This window comes from Xyrauchen texanus, chromosome 5 (assembly GCF_025860055.1).
Source record: "Xyrauchen texanus isolate HMW12.3.18 chromosome 5, RBS_HiC_50CHRs, whole genome shotgun sequence".
NCBI lineage: Eukaryota > Metazoa > Chordata > Actinopteri > Cypriniformes > Catostomidae > Xyrauchen > Xyrauchen texanus.
The window spans coordinates 44,891,199-44,918,151 of NC_068280.1; the positions used below are offsets into that span (position 1 = coordinate 44,891,199).

General features: G+C 36.1%; 2 protein-coding genes across 3 annotated transcripts; one reads left to right on the forward strand and one right to left on the reverse strand.

The window, feature by feature from the left end:
• Positions 1 to 5,165: 5,165 nt before the first annotated feature.
• gng13a (guanine nucleotide binding protein (G protein), gamma 13a) lies at positions 5,166 to 6,786 on the forward strand. Its single transcript, XM_052127160.1, has 3 exons — positions 5,166 to 5,315; positions 5,644 to 5,741; positions 6,299 to 6,786. Exons 2-3 carry the CDS (start codon positions 5,644 to 5,646, stop codon positions 6,402 to 6,404), a joined length of 204 nt encoding a protein of 67 aa, XP_051983120.1. The 5' UTR covers positions 5,166 to 5,315; the 3' UTR covers positions 6,405 to 6,786.
• Positions 6,787 to 6,797: 11 nt separating this feature from the next.
• On the reverse strand, positions 6,798 to 24,965 carry chtf18 (CTF18, chromosome transmission fidelity factor 18 homolog (S. cerevisiae)). 2 transcript variants are annotated; one of them, XM_052127159.1, is made up of 22 exons: positions 24,791 to 24,965; positions 23,959 to 24,138; positions 22,262 to 22,382; positions 21,679 to 21,904; positions 21,505 to 21,597; positions 21,367 to 21,419; positions 19,838 to 19,976; positions 19,504 to 19,716; positions 18,890 to 18,987; positions 18,686 to 18,809; positions 18,455 to 18,594; positions 17,269 to 17,362; positions 17,083 to 17,181; positions 16,871 to 17,001; positions 16,316 to 16,439; positions 14,910 to 15,134; positions 14,244 to 14,393; positions 13,641 to 13,771; positions 9,830 to 9,974; positions 8,097 to 8,213; positions 7,449 to 7,512; positions 6,798 to 6,937 (listed from the first exon to the last, which is right to left on the reverse strand). In XM_052127159.1, exons 1-22 carry the CDS (start codon positions 24,876 to 24,878, stop codon positions 6,807 to 6,809), a joined length of 2,886 nt encoding a protein of 961 aa, XP_051983119.1. In that variant the 5' UTR covers positions 24,879 to 24,965; the 3' UTR covers positions 6,798 to 6,806. The 2 variants fall into 2 exon arrangements, with proteins under 2 accessions (XP_051983119.1, XP_051983118.1); XM_052127158.1 differs by having other exon boundaries at positions 24,776 to 24,965.
• Between the last annotated feature and the right edge of the window lie 1,988 nt (positions 24,966 to 26,953).

A 26,953-nucleotide genomic window follows, 5' to 3' on the forward strand; every position in this document is an offset into this window, starting at 1 on the left:
AGCGCCCCCCAGGGCAGGGCCATATAGCTAAAAAATATTACATCTCGATATTTTTTTAGGCTGTTGACGATATTAGAAACATACAGTTGAAGTTTACATACACTTAGGTTGAAGTCTTAAAATGCATTTTTTAACCACACCACATATTTAATATATATATTTTTTCTCATCCAAATCCATTGTTGCCAATGCGGTTCAAAATTTTCAATAAAATACAAATATTTTACACAAGGAAGAATGGTATTTAATTTATAATATATAAAAAAAAGTGTATGAAATAATACAGTAAAAGAAAGGCAATGTTTACCTACATATATTTTAAGAAAACATTTTTGAAAATGAACCGTGTGCAAAAACATAGCTGAATATTATTTATTTTTGTCTATTTAAGTTTATTATAACATTAATGCTGAATCAGTATTATTTTGAAGGCTTATTTTATACAATAGTAATTATTATTATTTTTTTTTTTCATATTGACCTTATCCTGGGACTTTTATTTTGACAGAACAATGACGGAAAAAAACACCGCAGAGTCGTTATGTTTTTCAGAGCCTACAATGTTCCTCATCACAAATCTGGTGAAACGCTCTCACCTACTCCATTTCTTTGATACAGTCACATTTGATTTGTATAATAACTTTAAGTGGCTTCAAATGTTTGGAATTATGTGATTGTTTGAACCTGCACAACTTAATGTTCATGTGAACTGCTCCATAACTGTTAAAAACATATCTACACATAACCCCTTGAGGTTTTTGTCATCCGACCAGGGCACTGTATATGTAATCAAGCTTCAAATAATGATGCCTGCAGAAGACTGCAGATGGCAGTATCCAAGTATGCAAAGTGGAAAAAGGTGTATAGATGTATATTAAAGTGAGTTGCATGGATTACCTTTATGCTGCCTTTATGTACTTTTTGGATCTTGGAAGTGCTGGACCCACACATTTACAAAAAGAAAAAACACTTCTTTAATTTTAATAAGTTTAGAAAATGAGAGCCATATGCCAGATTCTATTAATACATTTGTCAAGCTTTTAAAAAATGAAATTTATCCAAGATGTCAGTTTGTGAATGTACACCCAACTTGTTATATATATATATATATATATATATATATATATATATATATATATATATATATATATATACACATACATACACATCATAAAAGAATCTTAAGGTACTATGCATCTAGCTACAGACTGCGTGTGTGAGAGAGGGATTAAGTAACCTCCTAAAGTGATTACCATAGCTTCAGTAAACTCTGAGATCCTTTAATTAGGCTAGGCCTGCCTTTTCATCTTAAAAACGGCAGTAGGCGCACACACACATACCTTTCTTACAATAATTTATTTTAGGGAATGTAAACACTAAGCAATACCACATTTATAATTGCTCAATGCTTACACTTCTCGTACACAAATTCTTTCCCCTTTCACAGTCAACGAGAAGCTGAATGTTTACATCTTGGTCTGTTATGTAACTAATGCACTCTGATATGCACGTGTCAGGCTTACCTACTCCAGAGGATTCCCTCATTGTACCTTGGCCAAGCCCCTTTCCTAACACTCTATATAAAGCCAAACTCCTGTATGCTGTTTCCACAGTGGCTGTCTCTGATGTGAGAAGTGGATGTTGGGAGATCTGGAAGAAACAAATCGTCCTGATCATGCGAAAGCCCCCACAGATCCCATCCCATTTCTTTCGCACTATACCTCAAAGGCAGAATTCTTGTCCTATGTATTGCTCTACCTGGTGAAGATGCCTTTCCCCCCTGTGACCCGACCACGGAGCCTTCCCAGCTCTGGCAAGGAAAAACTGTCGGGTCCCTCACCTGTCCTTCCGGTCGAGACTCTGGAGGAGAAGAGTTCTGTGAAGGAGCAGCTCAAGAAGTTGAGCAAGAAAACCACGCTGCACAAGAGCAAACTGCCTACCAGTCGAAGCTCTGCTGGGTTGAGATTGGATGGTAAAAGCGCTTGGATCATGACTCCAAGGCATTCTGCAAGTCCCTCAACCCCCAGTTACTCTAAAAATTGTTCTGGCATTGGCCTCTTTGCAACGAACTCTAAAGATGCTTCAGTGACAAATGCCTCAGAGATCGCCTCAAGCAAAAGAATGTCTCGTGCCAGTATGTCAGCAACCAACATCTCCATGAACATCTCCACAGATTCTTCTATTCCACGGATCATTCCAGGGTCCTCAGGATCAGGTCTTGAAGAGAAGATTAATGAAGATATGAACTTCTCACTCAATCTGACCCCCGAGGCCAAACTGCTTCTGCAGAAACGTAGCCGTGAGAAACAGCTTCATGCCACCTGTAGTGGAACCTACACTGGAAGGACACTGCACCATAAAGACCTCTCTGGTAAATCCAGTTATCGATCTAACATCCCACTAGTGAAGATCTCTCTTCTGAACGACCATCACCGATATGATGATGTGGAATATGAGGACGACGAGGAAGGGGTTGTGGATCAGAGTGTTCTGCTGAAATGTTCTGAGTGGTTGCGAGGGGTGGAGAATGCTGCAGGAGCTACAACATTGGGTAAAGTGGACAAGATCAGCCAGAAAAGTATCTAGCATTAATATGTTACATGTTTTGATATATGTGCTGTTGACTATTTGATGCTCCCTGTAATTTTTCCAAGTAGGATGGGTTCCTGGATCAACATCTTCTGTTCAACATTTCTTTAAAATAAAGATAGTCATAACCATAAACCTAATCCCTGACCATAACCTACCCACTAAAATTAGATGGAAATTGTAAGTTGACAAGAATAGTGTACAAGCCCCTAAACTTAGTCCTAGAATTGGGGTACTCAAGGTCAGACTCGAGTCCAACAATGTCCATAAATAGATTGGTGCGGCTCCCGATATTGACACATTGTTTTTCTTAGTTGTAAAGGTTAAAATAAGCCTAAACTATTGATGTAATGTCTTCGTGTTTACAATTGTAATTTGAATTCAGATTCATAAATAGATTCACTTTCCGGTATCCACTTGGTACAGCTCTTGATTCCAACTGAGCCCCCTTTGGACTCAGACTTCATTGGGTAAAGACCAAAACACAGTTGCAAGAAACCCCTTTAGTTAAGAAAACCAGTCACTATGGGTTTTCTTAACTTGATGGGTTCCTGGCAGCTTGGCAGATGGTATTGACTTGGACTCAACTAAGATGAACTTGAATCCAACACTACTGAACCCAACATTAACTCTAAATCTAACCCTTAAAATCTGATTGGTTGATAGAAATATTGCTCAGGGACCAACAAGGATGTTGATTCAGGAGCATGTGCTGCTTTATGAAATCACAGAGATATATGAGGTGTAGTGGTTGACCAATCGGGGTTCTTCAATGTCCCTGGTATCTATCAATGGCGGATATAAATGGCAATACAATTTAATGACAGCAAATAAGATGTTCACAATTTTGGTGAAATAATGTGAACACTTTTTTTATGTACTGTTACCTCAAAAGTAACTAATAAAATTAACGATTAACAAGGCTATTAGTTGATTTTGGACCTGACAATTGAGCATTGTTATCATTGATATGCAAATACTCTCAAGTGGCCAAATATTGGTTGATTTATCGCTGATGTACTGATCTTTCACTACTCTTGTGTGGGAGCTTTGGATGCAATTTTACAAAACAAAAGGACGGCAGGGGAAGAGTCATTTATACTCATCAGGAAAGTGCTACCTTATTGGTTTGAGAAATTATAACCCTACACCTAAACCTAACCTCAACAATTCAGGTAATGCTTGACTCATAAATATGAATGACTCCTCTCCTGCCATCCTAGGTTTCAGAAATCTACGCTCTAGACAGATTTTGGGGTATATGTTCATCGCTGGACAACCATTAAACCAGACAATCAAATTAGATTTATCACATTTGACTATTGGTTCATGATGGAAGGAAAATATCACTACGGTCTCAACAGTTGAGGCATTACTGGATGTCTTTTGTGGGTAAGGTGTTATTATCTGTTAGTGTTCATAAGGCCAATGGTTGAATAATATATATAGGATTTTACTTTTTAATAGTGTACTGTATGTGTTGAAATGCAATGCATATGCTGCTGTAAAGTGTGAGGGATAATACATCTCAATCTCAAATCTTGCACATTAATTCTAATGAATGGCAGAATGAATTTAATTATTTGAATATGACCAAATGAAAAATAATGTTTGACTCAACAAAACTCTTTGTACACACCCATTTTCCAATTGCATGTATTCTGCATAATAAAGAGAGCACTGATCTACCTCTTAATAAAACATCTGAATCACCATTATCATACTATTCTATGTTGTCTCCATAAACACACAGCAACTTATGAAAGCTCTAAATCTTCATTTTAAGAGAACACATGACTCCGATATATTAAGTTGTAGCTTAAGTAGCTTAAGGGACACAGTTTAGACAGGCTTAACATCAGACAACATTGCTCACTCGTATTTCCTGATCTTGTTAACAGATAGGTGCCGCCTTTAGCCAAAGAGAATACATGGTGGTTGATTGCTGGAGGCAGCAACCAATGGTTATATTTGTGGGCTGTCAAATACTGCTATATCAACCACCAGTAGGAATGACCCAGGTAAGGGGAGTTATAGAGATCACTGTCCTTCTATATCAGCATTTTACCTTTGACCACGTAATCTCCTCATTGCTCCAATACTGCCCCAGCTGTTGCTTTGGATGAAAACATTTGCTTAAATAAGGCACATCATGTGACGAGCAAACGTTGTTTAGTGTACAAAGATAAAGTTGACATTTTTTCTCATTCCTAATGCCATACCATATTAGACATAAAAAGGAAACATGTAGCCTAAACCTTTACTCCTTTAGGAAACACTTTACCTAAAGGAAGCATCAGAAATAACTCATTAGAGACAGTCAGGCCTGGTGTAGACCATCTTTCAGTTGGCACACAATTATAGGTAATGTATGAATTTTCCTTGACTCTAATTATAATGTTTATTTCTCCTGTCAAAAACTAAATACAGCCAGTAGGGCAATACAGGGCAGATTTGCATGTGTTTTACATAAATTCCACAGAGAGTCCAATGAGCTAAACATTACTGCCATTAGAACTCAGGAGTAACAAACTAGTTTGAATGCTTCATAACCTCAGTTCAAGGTGTGTGCATGAATCAGTTGTGCGCACACAAGGATTTTCAAATGGAAAAAAACTCCCTCGTCTTAGGTGAAACAAAGTATACCAACTCAAGCAATTTGCCAGTGCACTCTCTGGAATCCCACTGCTTCACTTCTAAGCTACGATAATTACGACTTCATCACGGTAGGTTGAAATTTGTCATGTTTTTTTCTGAAAGCTGTTTTTCATATCAAGATCATACCATTTTCTATTTTTAACAAGTTCAGAATTCTGAGGGGGTGAACAGAATTATTTTGATACTTCAGCTTTTAGATTTAAAGGTTTCTGTGCTTATGCTATTACAAAAATGTTTTGAGAACTGTTCAACAGATGACGATTTGAGTAAAAACACAAAGTATATACACCTTAGTAGGTAGCACATTTCTAGAAGATGATGCTGATACATTACATTTGATGGTTGAGTATAATGTTCACAATGCACAAGAATGAAATATGATTTATTCTATTTCAGATGGATGAGTTGGATGAGACTCAGCTGAAAAATCATGTGGACAGTCTGAAGCAACAGCTACAGTATAACAGGGAGAAAACATCAGACTCCATTCCAGAGTGAGTATCAAACAAGAAAGCATCCATTTCACTGCATTTTATAAAGTAAAAATTATAACAATTTCTACAAAATTATGCTTGAATGTTTGTACCAGGAGTGGCATATATTCACCCAACAGTGTGAAAGACTGGTGTAGAGCATGCCGTGACACATGAAAGCTCTGATTGAAAACCAAATATTGATTTCTGAACTCTTCCTGAGTTAAAACATTAGTTTTGGGTTGTTTAAAACTGAATATGAACTTATTTGAGGTCTGAAAACACCATCTTTTTTGTTATTTTCACCAGTTGGCATTTTCTGCATATAAATGCTGTAAATGACAATACTTTTATTTGGAATTTGGGAGAAATATTGTCAGCACTTTATAGAATATAACAAAAATGTTCAAACACAAACCTATAAATAGTAAATACAGATAAACGGATAATTTTGCCTTGGTCTCAATTTTTTCCAGAGCTGTGTGTAATATATATATATAAATAAAATACTAGAAAGTAGACTAATGAGGTAAGGGACAGCAAGCCAATATAAAAAATATTTTGATGTTTATTTTCAGGTTGATTAAATGGATGGAGGAGAAAATGACTGAGGATCCTTTTTTGAACACTGAAATCCTGAAGCTGAACCCATGGGTGGAGTCAAGCAAATGTGTTGTACTCTAGCACAAAAACGGTCAATCATCACTATGACAACTGGCATGGCTCAACCCATTGTTATGGTTGCACTGGCAGACTTAGAGGACTAAGATGAATAAGATTGTAAATGAATAGATTGAGTTAATATGCTTTGCTGTTTACTTGTATCAGGCCATGATATTATCAAAAGAAAGAAAACAACTGCTGTCAATCAGTGAAAATGTGTATTTATAAAAGTGTAAGACAACAATACAAGAATACATAAAAAAAAAAAAAAAGAGGAACTGCAGCATTTCTTCCCCCGGAAATGTTAGGTTTAAGTTTTCATGTAACCATACAGTAAAACGTTTAGAGCATTTTTATTTTTGGTGTATTTATTAAAGTTGTTGTATATTGAATAAAAGGCCTCATCTCTCTTCTCACAACACTTTAAAGTAACTCCCGAATGTAAACATTTCTACGCACTGCATTGGAGACGCCCTCATTGAAGCGAAACCAAACATCACTGTTACCCACAGCTTTACCGATCTGCACAACCGCACCTTCTTTGCCATCTTCACCTGGAGAAAGAAACCAAGAGGAATATCAGCTACTCTCCGATGTTTAACTTTATATATTCAGCTATTAATGCATGGTCCAATATGTACTTTTTGGCACACCTGTCAATAGGTAAATTAAATATTTCTTTGAGGTCAACCTTCATTAAAACTATTTGAGGAACTTAATTACGATGGGTCACAATGTTTTGCGAGAGGCACTGTTTCACATAAGACTTTCTGTTTGCCAAATGATACAAAGGAAAAATATACTATATATGTATATATAAGACTATTGTTCTTTACCTCATCCGACCACTCATTCACATGTATGGACGTTGTATTTTGGCATCGCTATGCACAATGCATTATTTAATTTCCTTTAAACTGACTGATATCAGTTCAGGAGACTCTGTCTCCAGTTAATTTTGTAACCTGTATTCCATGCACCATGCATACAACGATGAAAATTAGGCATGTATGTTTAAAATACATTGTGTAAATCATATAAATTATATAAATAAATAAAACATACTTGTAGTGGTGACAACAAGCTTTTCCTTGGGTTCAATGGCTCGTCCAAAGAAATCCAATTCAGGCTATAATTGGGGAGGAAAAATAAACAAGTGAAGTAATCACGTGTATGACCCCTTTAATCCTGATCCCATATTAACCCAATTGATCTAGGATTATTATCAACATAAATCAACCATATGCAGAGAGGGACAGTGTGAATTTGAAATCATAATAAAACAAGGTGGTATTGAATTATTATAAAAACAAAAAAACAATGCAAAATGAATGTGTAAACTCAATGTCTATGCTCATCTAGACACTAAATATTGATAAAGCAATAAGGTATAACTGATGGGGATTTACATAAATCCTTAATCTGTTTCTGTTTGTAAACTCGCTAAATAAATTAAGAGGTCAAAAGTAATGATGTTAGTGCAGATAACTAGATATCGCTTAATCTGCAATCAGTTTAAGATCAGTTTCCCACAATGAGTAAAGATGCAAATTCAGTGAGTCACCAGCCCTGCATTAAATGTAATATATTAAGGCTTCAACAGTGGACTGGGCTTAAGGTAGTTGAAACAATGGTGGTACATTGGGATTTATACAAGTGGATTTAAGGACAGGCTTGTGAAAGAGATTAAAGAATTTAATACAGATGCCTCACCCTGCTTTCCACCACAGTCTGTTTAACAATGTTTTCCAGCCTCAGCTGATGGTTCATGCTCGTCGGTTTCTTAACGTCCGCTTTCTTCTCCTCTGGATCTTTTTTAACTACCTCAGTCTGAAGACAAAGAACAAACTCTATACCATCTTTGAGATGTAACTTGAACCTTGCAAATACTGAACATGCATAAATATGGTTTTGCATATCGTGTAGTTGTATGTAGTCAGTATTACTAGTGTTAAACAAAATGCACATTACAAAATGAATTACTTATTTTAAGCAGTGAGTAAAACAACATACTTTCCCAAAACCTAATAAGCAAAAAAAAAAAAAAAACACAAAACAAGACAACAAAAAGAACCAAAAACAAACAAGACAAAAACAAAAGCCAAGCATACCACTAACATTCTAGAAGAGAGAGAGGAAAAAAAAAAAAAAAAGGCAAAACACACATAAACAAAAAGAACAAAACCAAGCAAAAACAGAACACAACAAAAAACGACACCAAACAAGGCAAAACAAAACAAAAAACAAAACACATGTAAAGCAAGCCAAGCGTAGCACTACCATTCTGGAAGAGAGATAAAATAACACACCTAAAACCCAACAAGACTAAACAAAAAGCGCAGAACAAAACAAAACCCTCAAATAAAATTTCTCAAACAAGACTAAAAACAAAACAAAATTAGAAAAACACTAGGCAATGCTGGAATAGAGAAAATAACACTTGCCAAAAACCAAAGAAAGCAAATCACAAAAACAAAACCAAACAAGACAAAACTCAAAACAAATCTAAACGAGACAAAACAAAAGTCGCACAAAAAATAAAATAAAACGCAGAACAAAACAGATCCAAACAAGACAAAACCAATCAGAACCAAATGCCTCCTTGAAGTTGGCACCCTATACAATTAAACCATCACCAAAACTATACTATATATCTGTGCTGCATTTATGCTCCAAAACAAAAGTTTGTACTGGTTTGGTCTTTGAGATAGTAAAATGTTTTTATTTTGGCTGTTTGGCATCACTCTCCACCTCATGTGGCTCAAATTGCTCCAAACCGGTGCCATTCGTTTGTGCCGTTAAAAGAAACACCACCACTATTCTTCAGGTATACCCAGAAACTATTCAGCAGCAGTGGCGTCCCTCTCATCCCAATAACTCCAAACCGCTGTTGTTTGTTTGTGCTCTATCAGTGTTGGTTTATGCTGTTAAAATAAACATTGTATCTTTTTCCTTTCTATAGAACAGCTTATATTTGAAAGCGGTGACGTCACGCTCCAGGCTATGTCATCCAAATTGCCCCAAAATGGATGCCATTCGTTTGTGCATCCATTTTGGGGCAATATGGATGCACAAAGTTTGGTATCACTGCTGTTTTTGTTTTTTAACATAAGATGCATTTATTATTTGCAAAGACTTAATCTTTCACCTCATCAAACTCCAAATGCAGCAACAACAATTATTTGTGTTTCGGCTGCAAACTTGTGTAGCCTATTGTGGATGGATGGTTTAAAATAATCGACAATATATGAACTGACATTTTCTCATTGCTTCTTACAATGTAGCAATGTAACTGCTCTTGATTGTGTAATATGTCATTTAAAATATAGAGTGTAGAATATTTCCATGTACGGGCCATCTGTAATGTTCATCTATAGAGAAATGCTACAAGATTACATTAGCATTCCCCAGTACTGCTTGTAATGGTCTGTTTACTCTGGTCTTACTTTTTGTGGGTTGCGTTTCTGTTGGGCCCTCTCCAACCTCCTCATCTTCTCTAGTTCCGTCTCTCTGGCGATCAGCTGCTTCACCTGATAGGTTAACTGCCTCCGCGGAGGCAAACCAGGAAACCGCACCACATCTTCCACATTACTTTGGAAACACATGTACAAAATTACTGTACAACCTGTGATTGAAAACACAGGTTGTACAGTAATTATATATGTGGATTCTAATGAGGAGAGAGGAAGACTAGATTAGATGGCTTTAAGGTAAAATAAGTAATCCCGCTTACTCAGAAGGTAAAACAGTTTTCCAGGAATAAAAGGAAATTAGATAAAAATATATGCAAACACACAAGCAGATGAAATGCTGCCAAAAAATCCAAAAACAGGATTAGTTGTGCAGGGTAAACACAGCCATGAAAACGTTCCACATGAGAGAATAGGGTGCACAAGTTTGTGTTTTGGTTTCACATTCAGTAGGTCTCTTCCTCTCCTGAAAATAGGATTGCGATGAAAGGTGGTATGAGTTTATTTCCCATGTGGAAATCAAGATGTAGCTAAGAGAAGTGTCCATTTCCATGTGCTCCGGTCAAGTATGCTGCACACGTGCCTTAAAAGCCTTTCAATGTGGATTGAATCGCTTCTTGTGCTATTGTAAATATTTCTCATTTCTGCCATCCAGGCCATATGATTCAAAGTTGAATTGTCTGTTTTGCTGTTGTCTTTCTCATCATAAATGGATGATATTAATGAAAATACCATTGCACTGGGAATTGTATGATCCTCAGCCTATCTTGTTATTTGCCAGGGACATGGTTTGAGTGTGGTTACTCAGCGCTTGTTGGAGTACAGCTCGATAAGAGATGGCGGGAAGATACAGGAAGGCGTAAACAAGCAGTAGCAGCAACAGAGCAATCAGCAGCGGAATTCCCCAATCAGAGGTGACCAGCGTCTCTTTACAGCGGGCCTGCAGGAATGACCGCTGCATGATACTACCACACCAACCACAAAGAGAATACATGCATACATATATAAAAAAAACAACCTCAAAAACAGTGATATAGACAAACATGTACACCCTATAGCATACGATTCCTCATCTCATCTAGACTGTAGTTAAGTGAGACGATATATGGAATATTCTGAAAGTGAAAGTGGAGATTTATAGTAAAAAAGGATCGAAACATTGATCTTCAGGTGACCATTGCACATCTGGGATTGCATGAAACTAAGTAAATGATGAGAGAATTTTCTTTTTTGACTCATCCCTCATTTATTAAATAAAAGCAACAACTGCAGTTATTTTAAGGCATTAACAATGGAAGTCAATGGAGCCACTCCATTAAGGTTACAATCGAAAGTATAGCCACAACACATAAACATTACACATGCTAACATGATTTTAGTGTCATAAAATCACTTACTAACCTTTTCTGTGTTAAGTTATATCCAATATTACAACTTCGTTGCCATGATGACACAAAGCTGGTAAACCCTGTAAACGATTTTGTCACACCAAAATCATGTTAGCATATATAATGTTAATGTCTTGTGGCTATAGTTTTGAACCTGTGTGTATTTTAATGTTGTTTATGGACTGGCCCCATCACTTCCATTGTAAGTACCTTTCTGTATTTTTGGGGGGGTTAATAAACAAAATAAAGAGTAAAAACTATTTTCCGTGCCATCAACTGAGCTCAACTTGTATTAAACCCAGAACTTTCCTTTAACTTGATCTTGTCAGGTCAAATATACACCAACATCATGTCAATGGATAATGCTAATTGTCTGCTCAAATATTTTAGTTTTGTAAACTTTTTGTAAATGTACAAATAAATTATAATTTCAGCAATTTTGTGTACGCTTTATCTGTGCTTTATTAATCTAATTCTATCTTATATACTGGCATTATATCAGCCTTCGGCCACCCGTCCCACTAGATATCAGCATCGGCCATTGAAGAAAATAAAAATAAATGTTGGTGGAGCATTACTAGACAATTACACCACAGTTACCATTTTGTACAATAAAAATCTAAATCTAGGCCTAATCACAACACGAACAATGCAATATGGATAAAATGCAAACATGTACACAGGTTCTCTTCTTCAGTTTCAGCTTGAATTCCCCTTGTGAAAATCAATCCAACAGTCCAAATCTTTTCTTCATCTTCTCATTCCTGGTTTTTATCCTTCTCTAGAGAGGTCAAGCAGAAGTCCAAAGTTTCAGCAGCAAGAGCTTAGCTTTAAAGACTAACAAACGCTTGTTTCAATGTTTTCAGCTTCGGTTCCATCAATTCATATGTGGTTAGAGAATTGTAAACCACAGAGAGGATTGTGGTTCTCTTCTTATGCGGAGTGCAGCATATTGCAATTTCAAAGAGTAGCAAAAAGTTCTCATGACAGAAATGCCAAATTAAAACAGAAAGGATGGAGAGAAACACAAAAAGAAGGGGGGAGAGAGAGAGAGAGAATAATCTGGAGCTAAAGCCTAATCTCTCACAAATCATGACGAACAGGTAAACAAATACCACTCAAATGTCACTGTGTAATCTTGTGATGTAGTCTCTATATAAGGTTGACATTTAGTAAAGGGGTCATGACATGAGGAATCAAATTGTTCTTGAACTTTTGACAAATAAGAGCTCATTGTACTACAATAACATCCTGTAAGTTTCAGAACTCAAAACTTCCACCTCACTGTAAAAAGAGCATTTGTTAAACCAAGCTGTCAAATCAACCCTTCCTCTACATTGCGATTTCATACTGTGCATCTGACCGCCTCCACATCAACACCTACTTTATCTTTGATCACTTCCGTAGCCCACCCAGCAGAGATGAGCGGTGAGATGTCAAGAGCAGAAAGCCAATCAGAAGAGTGGGCATTTACTGTCAAGTCTTAAAGTAGAAACAGCACCAACACCAGTGTTCTGATCCTCTGTTAGTGTTTCTAACAGAGGGTCAGAATGAGGGTGGAAATTATATTTCTCTAAACAACTTTTGTAAATTGTGAGCGGCAGGGTTAATTAAGTGGGTCATGCACCAGATGTGTCTGGCGGACAACATGGCATGTTCTAAAATTTGAAACAATTATTTTCTATGATGGTACCTACGCACACACCACGGGCCTGCTATATATGGGGGATGTTAAAAATTCTGCAGAGCTACAGAGCTCAACTTCATTAAATTCAACCCGTTACATTATCAAAGGACATAGATTATTTACTCTGGTCATTACTGGATGATATACTTTGCATAAGTATCTAACATAGAGCGTACACAATGTATTTTCAGTGTCTTTTGTGGTTTGACAGCTTGAATGAATGACCTAGTCAATGCTACATACAGGGAAATTGCATAATAATTGTCACCATTTCTAATCGTTCAGTTTGCACAGTTACACCCGTTTCATACACTAACCTGCAAACTCATCAACTTCACTTTGTTCATTCTTGAAGTACAAAAACGTTTATATCTTTGGACTCCCAAATATCACTCGTAATGTGTGATATGCCGTGACCGGCTTCTGAAAATATTATGTCGCCCCCTTGAAGTCTCCCAAAACTATTACGTCAGACTACACTGAATGGAATGCAACTCGCAGTGAATTGAATGCACACAAATTAGGCTTCTAATTTAAATGTAGGCTGATGTTAATATATCGATGCGTTGAAGAAATTAAAATATTGATCAATAACCAATATTTTTTGACATCCCTTCTACTATTATAAGTAAAACTTAAGGAACATTTTTAAATAATATAAAAAAAGGCATGTCATGACCTCTTTAAGGTTTGTGTATTTGCAAGTACTCACGGCTCCAGCACATAAGCGTACTGTCCCTCTGGTGAGCGGTCTTGTCTGTAGGTCAGGTTGTAGTTGATCATGGTGTCGATCAAATCATAGAGCTGCTGCTTTTCCCTGGTGCTGTAAAGCTGAGGGTTCACCTAAAAGATACATGCATGAAACACACTGAAAATCTAAAATGAGGAAAACAGTGAAGATTATCAGAAAGGCCCAATGATGGCAAAGCTGTTGGCCAGTGCAGATAATATCAAAAAGTAAATAAATTGGTCTATAACTATTAGAGATTCGATCAGCGATCACAGAGGATACACACTTCTGACATTAACATGTAGACATTTTTCTCTACTGTCTGCTATCTTGAATTAAACTTTTAACTGATCTTGTCGCAATTCATTCTGAGATTGTCTTATTCGTCAAAGACACATGCGATACTGCCCTCAAACCTTCCTATCAGGAGTCAACTAATGTTGCCTAACAATGCTGTCTATGTAGGCAGCTCAGTTGTGTTTGGAACAGAGACTTTAAAATCTTGCTTCAAAGTTCACATAAATGTATCTTTGTTATACCAATTAATAACATCTTAAATACATTAAGACACAAAAAAGCACTCACTGGCCGCAGTTTGGGGGAGATGAGATCCAGTAGAAGGCTGAGAATGTCCAAACAGAGATTGTTCATGCAAACACGACTCTGTACAGCAGGTGGGATGTCATTCAACATGGCAATCAGTGCATTCTTTGTGTGTTGGGTTTTAGTTAAAGCCTAGAAGTGAATTTTAAAGTTTTTTAATCACTTTAATATAACACTTAGATTTAATGGTTCAGAAGTTCAGCAACTAACACTAAGGGCTGCAAGTTCAATGCCAAATAACTTGAGAAATCTACTAATTCATCATGTCTAATGCTGGACCAATGTGGGGTTGTTTTTATATCACTATTAGTAGAGTCCATACTTGGGGTTGTGGGTTTGTTTTAAGCAATGAAATATCAAATGACAAAAATATGCAATGGCAATCTGCTTCGAATGATGGCCAAATCAGATTAGGGTTTAAACATTTTTTGACCAATAAGTGTCCATGACTTTTCAATGATTTTATATTTACATAAGGATTTAAAAGAAAAATAATTTTATAGAGATTGCACTCAGAAAGAGCACTTTCTAGCCTGTGGAGTGTAACTGGGCCAGAGTGCTTTCATTTGATGAAAGGTTGAAGGGAATGACGATAATACTTTAGAGTATTAAGGATTAGGCTGGTCATGTGTGCTCGCTCTCCCTCACCTCATAGTGGCTGTGTGGGTAACTGATGCGTGGGACAGAGTTTGCAGCGTATAGGTGGTGGAAGGCAGCGGGCAGGAAAGGGAGGTATCGCATGAGAGTGTAGTTTTGTCCATGTAACACGCACTCATTCAACAGGTCGGTGAAACACAACCAGTCAAGCCCTGCACACACACCCAACATCCCTGGGTCCTTAAGCTTCATACTGAGGAAGTTATCATACAAACCCTGTTAGAGAGAGACACAGAGGAAAAGAGGAATTTGCATATCTTTGCTTAGAATTACCACTTTTTTGCATACTCTTTCTAGAGTCTATTTGGGTCAAGGTAAGAGAGTCTGATGTAAGATGTAAACTACTGTAACTTCTAGAACTCAGTGAGGGAAAAACTATTTAAACTAGGCCACAAATGGCTCATCCTGAACTTTTCATGGTTGTGATGTCACAACCATTTTTATATTTTATTTATTTTTATGCCAGTCTCTCCTATACGGTGTTATGGATCATCACAATGTAGCGCAGGCTTTGTAAACAGGCTGTTGGGATGATGGGACACCGCCAACTATTTTGGACCAACAACAAACAAGCAAGTGTTTGCATAGGAATCTTAAAGATACAGTGACAAAATCAATGGCATATTTATTTTTATTGGTCATAGAAAGGCTGGATGTTTTTATGGGAAAAAATTTTATGAGCATTTTTTTTTCTTAGGGCTGAGACAATTTAACGTGTCAATTTCCGTGATTAATAGTTGACTGTTTAACAAGTTAAAAGAACAGTTAACGCAATTAATGCAGTATCATTTTTTTTCACTTCTTGAGTTTTTTTCTACACTTCCTATATGTATGTATTTAGTCTTAAAATGAATTGGCAATGTACACTTAAGTTTCTCTTTTTACAATAAAGCTTGATATAAATTGAATCTGCTATATTTGATCCTATTATTAAAAAAGTCCACTGTAAAATGGAAGATGATTTTGCCCAACTTTTAATAACAGCATGTCCACTGATTTTATGGCATGTAAACATGTATCAAAATTGATATCTGTACAAATGTGTCTAATTTATCTGCAATAGCAGTGCATTTTAACAGATACATATTTAAATAATTAAAATAAATGAAGACTAATCAATTTCTTGCATGTTCCTTGAGACAAACTATAAAGTAAATATATTTATGATTATATTTTAATATTTGTTTTAATGCACCATGTACCATGATTAATCACAATTAATCTCAGAAGACTGTGATTAGTAAAAATAATAATAATAATAAAATAAAATGTAAATTAACAACCCTATTTGTTTTACATTTTAGGTGTACCTCAGGGGAAAAAATAAAGTGCTAAATAAATATATACTGTATCATCTCATAGGACCCTTTGAAAATGAGCCATTTGTAGCGAGTTACCTGAGTAAGTTTCTCATGCTCTCCATTAGATGAGACCACGTGTAAGATGTGCTGAAGTCTTTGTACGCCATCTTTAGGCCCCGCCTCATCAAAACCTCCAAAAGGATCTCCACCAATCCGCTTCCTAAATCAAAACACAAGCAACCAATCACAGAAGCTTCAGCCTCAAACGGAGATATGCAGCAATCAGTGACGCAAACCAGTGAAATATAAAAAACGATATAAACAAACCTGTGTCTGCACATATGTTTGATTCAAAATTAATGCAGCAAGTATCTAGGTAATTGTAAACCATCTATATTTATCCTAATGAACTATATTACTTGGAAGAATCATTCATTGTGATCCTAATTAATACATTTTGCCTTTAAACTAAGACATTTAACTATTTATTGAACATTGACATATATTTCATATTGTTGTTGTCGCACTTTAATAGAAGTAATAAGCCACTCTAGGTCATTCATTACAGTTATTTTACCATGGTTAAGGGGGTTACCTCCCTCTACAACCTCTCATGTCTTATTGCTTGAGAACAGCATGTGTAAGTTGTACCTTTTCAATCGAGGAAGCTGGAAGATTTCCTGCCAAACTGAGAAGAGTCCCTTGTTTTGATCTTTCAACCCAACACACATGGAACTAACACTGCGCTGATCCAAGTGCTTCTGTCCACGGCTGTGTAAAAACTACACACACACTCAAGGTAAGTGAACCCATACTCTAATTCTGACATCCCTTCGAAATATAAAGACATACAAACATTTCACCTGTAATGTGTTGATGCAAGCACGAATGTCATTCTCGGTCTTTTCACACAAGATCATCAGAGTGCCAGTATCTGCCTTCATACCCTGACGACGTGTGATCTACACAAAAACACACATGAATGGATACACACGCAGTGAATGATTATGAAATCGCTTTAAGATGTGTATATAATTGGTATGTTTTACCTCAGTCAGTCTTTGAGCCAAGCGGGAGGGCAGTGTCTGTGGAAAGGCCAATAGGAACGCTTGCTGTCTCAGGGGCCTCAGAGCTGGCACATAACTTACAAGGAAGACAGCCAATTAAAAAGAAGGTACAATAGGTGAAAAGGCAAAAAAGTTTAGTCTACCACAGCCATATGAAAAAAAACACATATGCAATATAATTGTTATATTATTTCATGTGCATATGATAAAAAAAATTATATGGAACCCACAGAAAATGTCAACATTTAATGTGAACTCAAAAATGATTTAATAAAATATTTAATGAACCACACAATGCAAGTGATTAGTGACCAGAACTTTAAAGGTCAAAATAGCATATTAAGGCAGAATAAAAGTAATCCACATGACACCAGAGGTTGAATCCATGTCCTGTGAAGCAGTATGATTGGTTTGGATGAGAAACAGATCAATATTTAAGTCCTTTCATACTATAAATTCTACTCCCTGGCCAGTAGGTGGCGATATGTACAAAGATTGTGAATCACCAAAACAATAGTAGAAAAATGTGAAAGTGAAGGTAAAAGTGGAGATTTACAGTAAAAAAGGACTTTTTTTGAAATATTGATCTGTTTCTCACCCACACCTAACATATCACTTCTGAAGATATGGATTTATACACTGGAGTTTTTTGCTGCCTTTATGAGCTATATGGACCTTCAAAGTTCTGGTCACCATTTACATACATTGTATGGTCCTACAGAGCTAAGATATTCTCCTAAAATTCTTCGTTTTTGTTCAACAAAAGAAAGAAAGAAACATCTGGGATGGCATGAGAGTGAGTAAATAATAAATTTTTATTTTTGGGGTGAACTATCCCTTTAAGATAAAATGCCCCACAGAATGCGATTGAAATGTTATTCTTAAAAAATACCTCTTTAAATTAACAATAAAAATCTGAAAAATGGGGTCTCTATTTATCACAAAACATGGCTGTTGAAAGATGCCAAACAATGCTAATGCACCTTGTGAAGTTGATACAAAACAAATATAAAATTTGTATTAATTTCATGGATGTTGGATATTAATTGCAAGTTTAGTAGTTATATTATAGTAATACTGTAAAAAAAATATTTTGAATCCATCCAAAATATATGTCTGTTGTACATACGTCAAGATATGAACAGTGAAACAAGGACTTGAGGCTTACAGGTCATTGCAGATGCAAATAATTGGTCTAAGCAGCACAGTTTGTTTCTTCTTTTTCTTTTTCAAGGCATTAACGCCTGACTCCTCCACCTCTTTGCTATCCTTCCTGTTCAAGGTGGCCAATAAGATATTGATGGCAGCCTAAGCCAATCAGAAACCAAAAGAAAAGTTAGCAGCAGATTTAGACAAGAACAGCTGCTCAATTAAAAGATAAGATCCGTGTTGCTCTTACAGAAGGAGCTCCATCAATTTCATCTATAATAAGGCAGTTGGGCTTCTCATTGGCTCCCAGGACTGACTTCATCTGTGTCGCTGTATCAATACGTTTCTGGAAGAGCTCTGCACTCCGGTCATCACTGAGGAGAGATTAGCTCAATTAGTTTATGTGCATGTAGTTCTATTTCAAGGTACGTCAGTAGGACTTGCAACCACTTACCTAGCATTGATTTCCACCACATTGTATCCGGCATGTTTTGCAATAATATGAGCAAGCGTGGTCTTCCCCAGTCCAGGAGGACCTGATAAAAGTGCCACCTGTATAGAACAATTCACACAGTTAAACAGCATTTAACAGATTGAAAACACATTTTACAGACAAAATCACCTGCTAAAAATAAAATGCATTATGAAAAACACAGCTGCTCAATTATCTAGATTTACCTTAAGATTTAAAATGATGCGTGTTGTGAAAATCGCTATAAAAATAAAAATGATTTATTGACGTATTGCTTGCACTCTAGGAGTGTTTCAATTTCATCACTTTTAATTAGTAACATGCAGGGTTTTGAGCAAATATAAAACAAGTAGATAGCAAGGGTGTAGATTCCAGGGGGGATGGGGGGAGGTAACCCCCTTCCCCCCCCAAAATATTTATATATAACGATCAATGGAAACATCATGTAAATGCATTAATTGTGATTACCGTAAGAATAATTAACGTGTTTAACTTTTGTAATTAATCACATGCATTATCACATTATTCCTCTGCTCAAATAAAATGTTTAATTTATATAAATCTCAATGAATTCCTCTTTGTATTTACTTAGTCACCTTAAATTTCGGTCTTTTGTACTGGTCTAGTTCAGCCTCCAGGATCTCTTCTGTGATTTGACTCTTGGTTTTGAAACGCTGAGATTGGTTTTGGTTTTGAGCGTTTGTAAAATTCGATCTTGCGTCTGCAGGAGCTGGACGGATTTTCCTCTCTCTCCCAAAGACCACAGTGTCCCAAAGCTTCAGCCACTTCAGCAGACAGCGGTTAGTGAACTGTGGAGGCAGAGACAACAACATAAATAAATATGCTCAAATAAAAATAAAAAATGAAATGGAAATGGAACACCTTGATCCAGATTAGAGTATTGGAACAAACAGTGTGTTTAGAACTCACATCATCACTCAGTAGCTCTGTGTAGTGCTTTGGCGAGAACTGATCCACCCACAGCCGAGAGGAAGAGCCTTCTTCCCTACTCTCACCATCCACACCAGAGTCTGTCTGCTCTTCTGCTAGAAGCTCTGGATCTATACCACTTAAGTTAATAAGTGCAAAATTACATATAGACTACACTTGTAAACAACAATTACATTACAGGCTCTATTAGATGAGAGTAGTAAAAGGCTATTCAAATATTTTGTATCGATTTCAGCTTTTAAATCGAAACTATACATTCTTATGAATCGATTCACAGTGACTTTTTTGGAAACAATTTTATTTCTTTGGTGAAAATCTCACTGACCAATAAGGTGAAACCAGTACGTATTCCAGATATCAGTGAGAAAAAAAAACAATGGTATCTAAACATAGCAAAAAGAATTGACGTGAAAAGCAATTGCCGAAAATGAAAATGATTGGCCAATACCGATATTTTGCCACTTACATTATTTTGTCAACAGATCACTGTTTTGTATAGAATTATTATATATATATATATTTAATGTACAAAGAGCCATAATGTAAGATAAATAGAAAATAAAAAGGTTAAAAAAATATTGAAATATAACTGTTAAAAAACAGGTTATTTTTGTACTTCCAAAAAAATTGTGTTTCTGTTTTTAATGTATATAATAGAACATCACAAGTTCATATTATGCATATGTTGGGCAAATCCACAGAAATGTGAACCACAATAAGTTGCCATAGGAACAAAACTGTTTTAGTTCTATTGTGGTGTAATGGTTAATGGAAAATGCTGTCCAGACCACTAGAGGGCGCTGCTTGCATACACAATGCTGACAGAAACGATGACTTCAGTCTATTTTTAAACAAAGCCTTTAGCAATCATGCAAAACCATGTTGCAATTTCAATCTTAACTCAATCAATCATGCAGCCTTAATGGATACCATACCAATGTCTCAGAGGTTTTTCTGGTTTTTGATGGTTTTACCACATCATATATAGATAAGTGCCACTTTCACAACTATCATGTCTGTAATGATGGTTTTTCCTCAGTAATGTGAGAATGATTATAAATTAAATAATACATGTTCTCAGGAGTGCCAACATTTCCATATTCTGTGGCCATCATTATTTCTGGACTATGCATTTGAATTCAAAGAGTTTTAACAAAGTCTCTTGATAATTTATTATAAATGAACCACTTTTCAAGCTTAATCTTCCAATTTGCCGAAATATCGGTGACCGATACATTGGTGCATCCCTATTTAAAATACTACTATACCACCCTAATGCTATTGTATTACAACAGCTGTACTATTATTTCAAACAATACACCACTATTATTGTCATTATCCCATGATATATTACTATATGACTTTTAATGATATATTCCTATATTGCCCCAATCAGTATTATAACTGCAATTCACAAGCAAAGTGTGACAAGTGGATCTTGCATTGATGTCAATTACAATCTAAAACCATGATTGTATAATAAACACAAGTAACACATAAAAATGTACCTATTCATCAGTTCTGTCAGTTTTTGAGATTCTTCAACCATTTGTCGATGGCGCTGGAACAAAACACAACCAATTAAGACAGATTTCCACATAGTCGTTATTTTACCTTCGTTTGTGTGTGCATGCCTAAATTCTTACTCGCTCTGCAATTTGTTCTTTCAGCACTTCAATGGGAACAGCTAGCAGTCCGAGTCCATTCAATGAGTTACGGAAGGCTCTTGGGTCTGGCGCCTTTGGAATTAGAAAAAAAAACGTTATACATTTCACCCCCGCATTTGTTTGTTTAAAAGGGTTTTTTGTGGGGTCACAAACCTTCTCCTCTTCCTCTTTCTTACTAAGATAGACTCTGTTCCCCATGGAGTCTGTGACAGTGATGTAATCTCCGATTGCTGGCGTTCGTTTTTGGGAATGGCGTCTTGCTGCAGTGATCCTCTTTGGTGACTCCTGCAAAGCTGCCAGTCCACTAATATCCAACACATTGGTTGATATCTTGGTAGCTGCTGGTCTGACAGGACTGAAAGTCAGCGAAACTCCAGGCCTGTAGAAAGATAAAAACAAAATAAAAAAACATTACATTTAGGCATATGCTTTTATACAAGCAACTTGGTGTATTTGAAATATACATTTTATCAGTATGTGCACTGCTTGGAAATCAAAATCAAAACCATGACCTTGTTGTTGCTTGCACCACGCTCTACCAGTATAACACTTTAGATTTAAAAAAATTCCTTAAACAAATAAACCAATATTTGTAATCAATGATATCAATAGTTAAAAAGGCTGGCAAACTATGCTTTAAGAATGATGCTGAATATCACAGAAAAGGTGGTGTCATGAAATCAAATGTGATGTAAGCATTACAGCAATAAAATATGTGATCAGCATAAACTTGTACCCATGTCTCGCTGACTTATCGTAAATCTCTGGGGAAGAAGGAGGGGTGATGTCATCACCATGTTCAACACAAAACTCAAGCTTTTTCACCACATCTTGTCTCCGTTTCTTGGGTTTAGGGGCTGTGAAGAAACCCAAACCAAATTAGACACATTGCATAACATTTAAACATTCAACATCCCATTTTCAAGCTTTAACTATGTTTTGCAGAAATTATTTTTTGTCTTCATCAAAACAGAATTTAAGACTTTTAGGATTTCATTTCAGGCCTCCTCCTCTAAACAATGCAAGTGAAAGTACTCCATTTTTTGATGGTCCAAAATGCATATGTAGGGTAGATCAAAATAATCCACACAACTTTTTAACAACAAATGTTCACTTCCGTACATCTCTGTGATGCGTGCTCATGAGAGGGATGATGTAAACTCATTGGTAAGGACACGCGTCATGTGGAGGAGTCGTCAAGAAGCGCATCATTGTTTACATTGTTTTTTATTATTATTATTTGGAAATGTATTTTATTTTTAAATAGTTTTGGACTGCTTTGGATTGTGAACAGCACTTGGTCTGTGCAAGTTTCTATTGTAAACAAGGATGCACTTCCTGCCTGCCTCCTCCACGTGACAATACCAACGAGTTTACAGCATCCCTCTCATGAGCGCGCATCACAGATGTACTGAAGCAAACATTTGTAGGCAAAAAGTATACAAGTATTGTTTTGTTTCTAAAAACAATCAATCGTTTGGGTTCAGAAGAACTTTATTACACCCTAAATATACATTTTGGACCGTCAAAAAATGGAGTACATTCACTTGCATTGTTTAGAGGAGGAGGCCTGATATGAAATCCTAAAAGTCTTAAATTCTGTTTTGATGAAGAAAAAAACTGAGGGCGAGTAAATTATTAGAAATTGAAATTTTTTTAGCAAATTATTCCTTTTAAGCTTTGAAATTCATACTGCCCTGTGTGACAGAATAGTAGGGCAGAGCGATAAGATGATATTTATCGTGGCGATGATATAAAGTGTCAACCGATAGAAATTTTGCTATATTGCACAAGTTCAAATCCAGGGCATGCTGAGTGACTCTAGTCAGGCTTCCTAAGCAACCAACTGGCCCATTTGCTAGGGTGGGTAGAGTCACATGGGGTAACCTCCTAGTGGTTGCTATAATGTGGTACTCTCTCTCTCAGTGGTGTGCGTGGTGATTTGTGCGTGGATGCCGCAGAGAATAGCGTGAAGCCTCCACAAGCGCTACATCTCCGTGGTAACGTGCTCAAGAAGCCACGTGATAAGATGCGTGGATTGACGGTCTCAGATGTGTAGGCAACTGAGATTCATCCTCCGACACCCGGATTGAGGAGAGTCACTACGCCACCACGAGGACTTAGAGCACATTGGGAATTGGGAATTCTAACCCCCCCCCCTTTGAAAACAAGCAGATTTTTATTTCTTTACTTATTCACTTAATTTGACATTGTATGTCTTCTTCCAAATAAAGAGGGAGTAGTTTTAATTTATAAATTATTTAAAAATAGGCATTATAATATGGTTATTATATAAACCAATTTGTATTGCTTTTCCAGACAATTTTACTATATTGTGATATATATATCGTTATCATGCTATAAAATTATCCATATCGTGATATAAGATTTTGGTCATATCACCCACCCCTAGAGAAAATACAATGTACTTACTCAAGGACTCCTCGTCCTCACATGCTGGAGGTGAGATGCTCGCTGTGGTGCTCACAAGATGCTGGTTATTCACCGATTTACTTGATGGCAGGTCACCTGACCCGATGGCCTCCTCAAACGTCTGTGAGATCTGTTTCTTATTGCGTAATTCAGACACTTTTGCACATAGTGGAGGCTCAACTATTTGCATAAAAATATTCACACATTAAAAATAATTTGCAAGGAGTAAGTTAATTAAAAACTTGTCACAATCCAAAAATTAGCATGTGATGAACTTGATTTAAAAAATAAAGTATACAATGCACCTGTTCTCAATAGCATTAACAAACAGATTAACCAATGTTTGTTAGAAAGAAATAACTGTTTTGTTACTAATATGCTTTTCCATACTGAACTTAATGAATATTGGATATCTATAAATTAAACTACTAATCATAACTTTGCAGGTCGTTGGGAGGTTGTGACCACTTTTGTTTTGTTTTAAGTTGGTCATGGAATATAATATATATTGGGTGTTACGTTTAGGTTTTAAACTATTTAAATATTAACAATAGCCATACAGGTCATTGCAAGATCATAAAAGAATAAGGAGGCACCGATAAAAATTATTTTGGAAAAATAGGCCAACCACAGCATATATTTTATTTATTATTATTTTGTGTTGTACCTAGCCGATAATGCAAGTTCACCACATTCAAAGTGTCCATCACAGTTAGGAAAGAGTTAAATATTAAAATGGAGAGAAAAAGTAAATGTAATGCTTTGTAAACTAACAATAAACACATTCGAAAGACAGTGAATTGATATAAACACACACATCTGTCTGACTCACGGTCCATTTCCGCCATCACTTCCAGTTCATCCGCAAACTGTTGCTCAAAATCATCTTCGATCCCGTACATGTCATCATATTCGTCCATGATTGTGGTTGATTTCTGTTTTGGCAGATAACAGTCAATAATAGAACTATTTTTTTTACATATGTAGGGGCAGAGCGAACAAATACATGCAGAGGAAATTTCGCGCAAAAAATTTGTGAGAGTAAATGTATTTCCGGTTCCTTTTAAACTCCCTGTTCGCTAAAAGTCCTGAATTTAGAGATGAAGGATGCTTTAAATTTAAAAAGCACAATAAATTGTATGATTCTAATTATAAATAAAATTATGTTGCTTTGTAAATGTGTTACAGATGTTAACATATGTGCCGAATCCATGATAAAACTGCTGTTTGTTTAGCGTACTTGCTTCTGATTTGCAGACACGCGTGAAGAATCGTAAACTTTCATAATGAATGATTTTATACTTTACATCCACCGCAGAAGACTCCACACAAGTGCGGATCGATACTCCCACAATATAGGTTTTGTTTATTTATTTTAAAAAATTGCTTAAGATTTCAGCTAAACTACAATTTAACCTTTTGTAAAAACATATAATAGCACAAATAATAAAATTGTATTCGTACAGTGAAGATTAGCTTGGTTCCTTAATGTTTGTAGGATTTAGATGTACTCTCTAATCTCCACTATAGAATGATTTGGAACGCATTAACAACCAAAATAAATAAATAAACCAAGAGATTAATGCAATTAATTATTGCAATAAATATACAGCTCTCATTTTTAACAATATTTAAAAAATCAAATCAGTATTTATATATATGTTAGTGTGTGTGTGATTTATGTATTGGTGTTATAAATAAAGAAATAAATGTGAATGGAAAATATAAAGTAATATTTTTCTGATATTGGATGGAATATTATTGAAGTTTGATTATTTTCCAGGTAAAATCTTTAAAAAAAAAAAAAGAAAAAGTTGGGACAGTATAAAAAAAAAAAAAAAAAAAAAAAGTGATTTGTAAATTCTATTCACCCTTTGCTATATTGAAAGCACTACAGCTACACATTAAATGATGTTTTTTTTTAATCAGATGATTGTAACACTCTCCAAAAATGTTGAGACGGGGGCAATTTAAGATTAATAACAATTTGATGAGTTGAAATAACAAGGTGATGCGAAACAGGAGATGTTAAACAGGAGAGGCAATCATGTATAGTTTATAGAGAGCCTCCAAAACAGCCTAGACCTTCAAGAGCAAGGATCATTTGAGACTTGTCAATTTGCCAAAAGATGCTTCAGCAAATAATCCAGCACTTTGAGAACAATGTTCCCCAAATACAAATTGGAAGGATTTTGTGCATTTCACCCTCTACATTGCACAATATAGTTAAAGGATTCAAGGGATATGGTCACATCTCTGACGAAAACCATTTCTGAATGTGCATGATCTCTGATCCCTCAGATATCACTGTCTTAAAATCTGTAATGGATATCATGGGTTTGGGATTACTTTAGTAAACTTTTGTTAGTCAGCACCATTCACTGCTGCATCCACAGATGCAAGTTAAGACTTTACTATACAAAGCAGAAGCCATACATCAACAATGTCCAGAAATGCTGCCGACTTCTCTGGGCTCGGCCTCACCTTAGATGGAAAGTAGAACAGGAACTGTGTTTTTTTGGTCTAAAGAGTTCACATTAAAAAATAAATTTACAAACAAAGCTGTCGTGTTATCCGGGCCAAAGTGAAAAAGGGCCATTCAAGCTGTTAATAGCATCAGACACAAAAGCCAGTGTCTGTATGGGCCAGGGGTGTGTCAGTGCCCATGGCATGAGTAACTCACACATCTGTGAGAACACCATGAATGCAGACAGATATGTATACATTTTGGAGCAACCGCTTGGTGCCATTCAACACCGTCTGTTCCAGGGATGTCCCTGCATTTTCAGCAGGACAACTTCAAACCACATACTGCCCGGATTACAAGTGCATGGCTGTGTGAGCATTTACATTTACATTTATGCATTTGGCAGACGCTTTTATCCAAAGCGACTTACAGGGACAATCCCCCCAGAGCAACCTGGAGTTAAGTGCCTTGCTCAAGGACACAATGGTGGTGGCTGTGGGGATCAAACCAGTGACCTTCTGATTACCT